Consider the following 7,340-nt stretch of genomic DNA (forward strand, 5'->3'; position numbering starts at 1 on the left):
TCAGAACCAATTCTCAGCCATACCGAAAAATTATATATAGCATCGTATTACAGACAATATTCCACGAATATTAATAAAAAAATTTTTTGGCCCATCGGGGCTGATAAAACTGGTTTTAATCTTATAATTTTGATATCCGCGGAAAGCTGTCCATAATACGATGCGATAAATATTAATCAGTAAAGCCATGACCGCTGCTAATCTCACAAGGATTCTGCTCTTTGAAAATAAAGTAAATATAAACTATTGTTTAATAACTCTGGTTTTAAAATAAAAAATTCAGATTTTTTAAATAGACGGATGGATATTAGGATAACAGTAATAGTTGCCACGCTTACCAGATTATGCCTGTTAGGTGAATACTTATAAAAAAAAGAAATGCCTCAATTTTAAGCATAGTATATTGTACAACAAAGTACTTACTTTGACTGACTTTGTCTGGGTTCTGAGTGGTGATCTGTTGCTTCTCATTGACAGATTTTTTCTGTAAACATCCAGCAGCAATCTGAAATTTTGGAAATTATTTTTGAAATGAAGGCAGTGGCGTGCGAACCGAAGGGGGCATTTGGGGCAATCGCCCCCCCCCCCCTAGCGACCAAAGGTTATAATCTTTTTTCACTAAATATAACAAACCAGGTAATAGGAAGTATTTTATTTTGTATAATATAAACTTTTTACCAAAGAAATTTTGTACATCCCCAATGATGATACACAAATTACCCCTTATATTAGTGGGTGAAATGTATGGAAACTCGACTTAATTAACCAACCAATCAAAATTCCACTAAGGTCCCCAAAGTTGTTGGGCAAACGAATAAGAAAAAATTATATAAAATATTGGGGACTAGTGTAATAAATAGCCCAAAAACCCCTCCCTCCCTGCATATTTAAAGAGAAAAATTTGCGCTTTGCGCCCTTCCAAATGGTTTCTGCTTTTTATCACTTGGTATATTTTGTTTTTATTTCTATAAAAACATGTGTAAACAACAAATATTTAATCAAAAAGTTATTTTATATAAAAAAGAAACAGCATTGATATTTATCTAAGCCTTTTTCTCAACACTGTATGTCTGTCTAAATGAATAACTATATATGATGTCATATTATTTTCAGGATAAGTTTATCATTTTTTTGTGTATATATCCTTACAAAGAGACATATTTTTTTAGGGCAATTTTCATTAAAAACCCTTAAAACTAACTACACTCTATATTTTTAACTTGATAAAATACGCCACTCTTGTTGTCTTTAATTGATTTTGGTTCAAAGGGGGAGTAAATATTTTTAGGTGCGCTTCACGCACCGCCCTTATAAATCCTTGGAAACACCACTTAATCAAAGATTAACAGAGTTTTAAAGTGCTATTTAAAGAGGGTAGGATATGTTGATATAACTTTTTAGCTTCTCTATAATTCACTATGGCTGTCAGTACGTAATTCTAAGGGGGAAATGTTATTTTTTTAACTGCAATTAAAGATTGAAGGTTAAAACTTAATGTTAACATTCCCATCATTATGGAGTATAATTAACTATTAAAAATTCGGACTGCTTTTCATGACGTTTTTGGCTATTTTTGTATCTTTTAAATTTCGGGTATAGTCCCTTATGTGACATTGCCTATTAAGGTGCATTTTGTCGTATTTTCACAGTAGCTTTTCACCTATTTATAGCTCCTGCAGGGCTAATTGCCTAACCCTGCGGGGAAATCACCTGACCTAACTTAACCTAGAATAACCTATTAAAAGCTACTATGAAAATACAACGAAATGCCCCTTAAGAGGCGTTGCCACAAAAGAGACTATACCCCAAAGTTTTCTATATTTCTAGGAGATTTTTATATATGTAGATGAAAGGACAAGTTATTTTTTTTATTTTTTACATAGTTCTTTATATCTTTGGTTTTTATGGTACGATAAATTTTTTTGTGGATTATAATATTAAAAAAAATAAAATTTCTCGCTGTACATACAGGAAAAAGGATTTGTGACTTTTTCTACCTAAAATATATACCTATTTATTTCAACAGATGCTCTTAAAATCTACTCATCTGTATTCTTATTAATGATTTTTTGTGCTTTGCTACTTAAAGATGTTGTCATCCTTGTTGTCATAAAATAAAGAAATATTTAAAATCAGTTTTACATATTAGGTTAATTTTTGGTAAATTATTTCCAAAATGAGTGTTTTATTCTCCCCCCCCCCCAAATTTTTTTAATGGGGTTATTCATCCTTTCTGCTGAGATTTTATAACATCCCCTTCCACCCATAAAATGTTTTGTGGTGGGGGGGGGGGGAGGTTAAATTATCTTCTGTACTTTTTTTTCGAAGATGCTTTCTAGCTCCCTTCCCTTCAGTCATTGCAGGGTGGGGAGAAGGGATGGGGGAGAAGAGATGGGGAAGAAGAAATGGGGGGGGAAGAGATGGGGGGGGGAAGAGATGGGGGGGGGGAAGAGATGGGGGATATAAATGGGAAATAGGGATGGGGAAGAAGGGATAAGGACTAGAAGGCCCATAATCAAATAATCCCACCCCTTAAAACGCCCTTATTTAAAACTAGTATATATAATCAAAATTTTACAAAATCTTCAAAATGCCCCCCCCTAGACAAAGTGCTTCGCACGCCACTGAATGAAGGAGATGAAAAAAAACAAGAAAAAAAAACAGTTAGGTCACTAGGATTATTCTGTATGTGCATTCTTTAATAACGTGGTAAAACTTTGAAGAAACGGCTGCAGAATTGCTAAAAACTATTATTTATAGTTATAATTGTTAATATTACATCACTGGGAAATGGATGTTAAGACTTCTTCTCAAGTCAAGAAACTGCCAAGCAGTCGCAGCTGTAATTCTACAAACATTTCTGCAAGGACGTTATATTGTAAATATTTGTTTTACGATACTGAAAGTGAACAATACATTACAGTGAAAGTACATTTTCTAATTCCACAGGTCAAATTACTTCATTTAAATAAGATGGACTGTACGAGCCATAGTTTCAATATCATAGTATAGAAAAACAGTTAAAAAAAATAATAAAAGACAGCCTTTTGAATCAAAATAATTCAAATTTCTGATTTACAAAGTAAAGTACTTAAGTAAAGTGGTGAAAAAGTTGTTAGTAAACTCACCCAATGTCTGCCTAGAATTATAGCTGAAATTATTTGAGGAGCAGAAAAGGCTATAAATTAGATATTGCAGTGCTGTGACACATTTTATATAAAAAAATTATTTGCTACAAAAGTCATCAAAATTAACAATCCGATTTAGCAATTTAAATTGTGAATTCGGATTCTGGGTCTAAAAATTGGGCTGATTGCGGATTTTCGGATTCAGATTGCCAGCCCTAATTTAAACTAATATCATTAAGAGATAACTTACTTGAGAAAAACAGTATTTGCCATTATCTTGACGAAGAGGCAGATGATAAGAGCATTCATGTTTTTATTACCAGTCTTCACCATTTCAACAGACCCGTTATTACTGATGCGTAGCACCTCCAGGTTGGACATATCCTCCTAGACATTAATACAGTAGTAATAGCAGGAATATAAAGTGATAAGACAATTACCGATAAATTGATGTATGTACACCCTGATGATGAAGCACAAAATTACCAACTGAATAAACCAACCAATCAAAATTTCATTAAAAGTCCCAAAAATTGTTAAGCCAATGAATAAGTAAACGTTAATGCAAAACTTTAAAGCCAAGTGTACTGAACAGCCCATTGGCCCCCTTTCTGAGTATGATTGAAGTTTAATTACAATTTTAGGTCAATTGATCAATTACTTTTAATTCAAATGATAGTTTAAAATATTTTTCTTCAAATAGTTTCAATTTTCATACCACAAAGACATACCAAAACAAAATATTACACCTATGTAGACAGATAAATCAACTGACAAACACATGAAATAGAGGGATCGAAAATATTATGAAAATGATTTGTTAAAATATAATCTTAGCCGTTTGATTTAAGAAAAGTTTACTGCCATTCATCTACAGACGTACTAACCACAAGGATAGAGCGTATACAAACATTTTATTTCAAAAAAAGATAATTTTGGCGAACAAACATACACCGTACTACTTTAATAAAACTCTTTTAAAAAAACTAACATATAGATCATAGTGCTGCCAGCTGTATTGGAAGAAGTAAGCCACGAATGAGATAAAATCCACGAGCAAAAAGACAATCAGGTAAAATATCATTGGAATCAAAAACTCACGGCTGCGTTTCCATACACCTGAAATACAAAATTATGAACCAAGGCCATTTGTTTGTAGCAAACCTACTCTACAATTCGAAATGTCCGTCAGTCCGTCCGTTCATAAGACACAAAGTGGGGGAAACGTGATTTTCTCGGCTCATATTCAAGATAGATGGCTAAAACTTTTTGACAACATATTCAACTATCAACTATTTTAGCATGATTTTTTTTATTCTAATTTTGTTCTATGAATAAATCTTAGAGAATAGAACGATAAAAAATGTACTCCTCATTTATGATTAACAAAAAAATAACTTTTGTAAATTAATATAATGGTGAAAATGTTTATACACTGTTCCTTGGTATTAAGAAACTTAGCGTGTTTATTAAACTTTTGGAGTGGTTAAAATTTCAACTCCAAATTCCCCTCCCTCTCTTTGTTCTTGCACTAACCTACAATTGCCAGAAGGCTAAACACTGATCCAACAGTTCCAACTATAATCAAATCTGGCGCAGTTTGTGAGGAATAGAACTCATAACCCCTAAAAATATCGTGTCTATATGTTCTCTTCATCAAAATAGGTTGATAAAACAAAATTTGATTAAAAGAATATCAATAGTTCAGATCTATTTCTATTTATGAAAGAAATTCTTACCCGATTTCAACAAATTTTCTGTGACCATATATCAGAATGGAAGCCCCAATAGATAAAACTAAAAATACAATGAGATTTATAAAATTCTTTATTTTGTATTACAATTAGAGAAAAACAATAGATGGGAAAAGGGTTATATAACTATACATAGGCGTCCAAGGGGGGGGGGGGTAATGGGGCGATTACCCCCCCCAAGCAAATTTTACCCCCGGAGTAAAAATTTTGGGGGGGGGTAAAAAAAATTTGCGGCGGGCTTCGCGCGCCATTTTACCCCCCCCCCCCAAAACCGAATTACCCCCCCCCCCCTTTAAAAAATTTTACCCCTCCCAAAATAAAAAGCTTGGACGCCCCTGTAACTATATGTCCCAACCCGTGGACCCTGTGCCGACTTTCAATTGGGTCTTTGAATATCAGCCAAGTCGCTACAAAAAAAAACCGGAAAGCAATTTGCTAGCAGACGAAAAAAAGGTCCCCAACACTGGATCCAGGTAGTTTTCTGGGTTTGCATTTATTGTATTTCATATGCTTTTTGCTAACAACTTAAGATGTTTTTTTAAAGGACTTAAGAAATTTGACTTTAACTAACCTAGAATATGTGAAAGGGTTGAGAAAAATAATACACCCTCTAATAGCTGTATCTAAATAAAAGAAAGAAGTCTTAATTGTGTCCACCTTTTGTTTACAATATTAGTTATTTAATATTTATTGCATCGTATCATAGGCAGGTTTCTACGGATATTAAAATGGAAAATATTAAGATTAAAACACTAGCAGAAGGCAAAGGCTTACAAAACTTGTATGAATTTTATGATTTTTGTTTAAATATTCGTGAAAAGTTGTCTGTAATACAATGCTATGAATGATTTGTAAGTATAGCTGAAAACTGGTTCTGGTCCAGCGGATATTAATCGTTTTCGAAGCCATACTTTTTATTTATGCCTTTAAAATGTAACTAAAAAGGCTATTTGAAAAAATTATAAAATGTAGTTATCCCTAATACCTTTGAACAGCATCCAGATTTGTTTTTCTGAGACCCTTTGTCGTCTTTCACGGGCATTGGAATTGCACTGTGAACTAATGAAAAAATATACAACGATGACAACATCCATAAGTAGCGAATCACAATAATTATTGGATAAACAAACGGAAAAAGTAAGCAATATAGGAGATGTTACGCGGTCATAAAAAATTAAAAGTAGATGAAGTGTATATTAAATGGTATAGTATCAAGAAACAATTCTTAAACATAAATTACATTTGTCTTTTATAGCTTGACCGACAGAATGACGGACCAAGTAAATTGTTTACTGGATGAACTTTAATAACTTAATCTTCACAAAAAATAGCATCTTAAATAGCAGTCGAGAAAATCTCCAGAGCGCTATGGGCAGACTGTATTATAGAGCAGCATCGCCACTAATAAATCATTTTAAATCTGAAGAGTATTTCAGTCAGAAAATTAATACATAGAACGCATAGAAAAGCTTTAGCTTCTTATGATAAAATAAAAAAAAATTGTATGGAATTTCTAGTAAATACCTTTTTTACCCCACATTCCGGCGTAATGCATTATAAGTCTAAAAAAAATAGTAACAATAATTTACATATAGAGAATCAGATACGAGATATCACAATTTTGATGAGATAGCCAAAATATATTATATATGATGAAACAGTTATAGTATATCATACAGTATAATCATACAGTGTGTTAAAACTGTGTAAATGCTCCTAATTCATATAATTAATGGGATGGCCTAATATGAAGCCCTTTTCCAAATTCTGGGACAGAGTGATGAAATAATGAAGTAGCTTCTCTATGAGAATGCATGCAGACCAGCTTTTAATGCAATTTAGCTGTATGTATCGGAATCAAGATTTAGGGCAATGTACATTGTACGTACAAAGTACATACATAAAACTCAGCCTAAAAATCTCTTACAACTATCTTTAAATTCGCCATACTTGAAGCTTATCTGGACTTGCTGATTTGGAGAAAACCGCAAATATGACTGAAGTGACTTTTTTGATGACAAAATTAGAAAATTTTATCCATTAACTTCTGGTAAGTACTAAGTATGCATTATTTAACACACTGTAATATTATTAAATTACAAAATGTAACACAAATAATCGATAGCTTTAACTTTAAATTTTGACAAAAATGCCAAATATAAAGGGGGGGGGGGGGGCGAAAGTGACACTTTTTGAAACCAAAACTAAAAGTCAAAGGAACTCATCTAAAAAAAGAGTTACAGGTCTGGCATTTTGCATGGCAGTTCCATATTGTGACCCTATAAAGCAACTGCCATGCAAAATCTCAGACCTGTAACTCTTTTTTTAGTTGAGTTCCTTTGTTGACTTTTAGTTTTGGTTTCAAAAAGTGTCACTTTCGCCCCCCCCCCCCTTTTTATGCACTGAAAAAAGTACTTTGATTTTTGGGATTGAGATTAATTCTAGATTTCACAAAAAT

At 32.8% G+C, this 7,340-nt stretch overlaps 2 protein-coding genes across 4 annotated transcripts in view; one reads left to right on the plus strand and one right to left on the minus strand.

Annotated features, from left to right (window-relative positions):
• The window catches only part of LOC145306518 (uncharacterized), a 288,222-nt gene extending 281,216 nt beyond the window's left edge, over positions 1–7,006 (minus strand). For all 3 annotated transcript variants that reach the window (XR_013875052.1, XM_080148685.1, XM_080148673.1), the window contains exons 1-8: positions 6,407–7,006; positions 5,868–5,941; positions 5,454–5,505; positions 4,868–4,925; positions 4,665–4,753; positions 4,120–4,247; positions 3,379–3,515; positions 424–505 (exon numbers count right to left, since the gene is read on the minus strand). Coding sequence is in view for 2 of the 3 variants with exons in the window: in XM_080148685.1 (XP_080004811.1) it covers positions 424–505; positions 3,379–3,515; positions 4,120–4,247; positions 4,665–4,753; positions 4,868–4,925; positions 5,454–5,505; positions 5,868–5,941; positions 6,407–6,437 (651 nt within the window). In the remaining variant the exon portion in view is untranslated. The remainder of the gene's footprint in view (positions 1–423; positions 506–3,378; positions 3,516–4,119; positions 4,248–4,664; positions 4,754–4,867; positions 4,926–5,453; positions 5,506–5,867; positions 5,942–6,406) is intronic.
• The window catches only part of LOC145306512 (uncharacterized), a 370,409-nt gene that overhangs the window by 324,807 nt on the left and 38,262 nt on the right, over positions 1–7,340 (plus strand). The window lies entirely within an intron of this gene.

Source organism: Acartia tonsa, chromosome 2, assembly GCF_053477335.1.
Source record: "Acartia tonsa isolate MP-2025a chromosome 2, ASM5347733v1, whole genome shotgun sequence".
NCBI classification, from domain to species: domain Eukaryota; kingdom Metazoa; phylum Arthropoda; class Copepoda; order Calanoida; family Acartiidae; genus Acartia; species Acartia tonsa.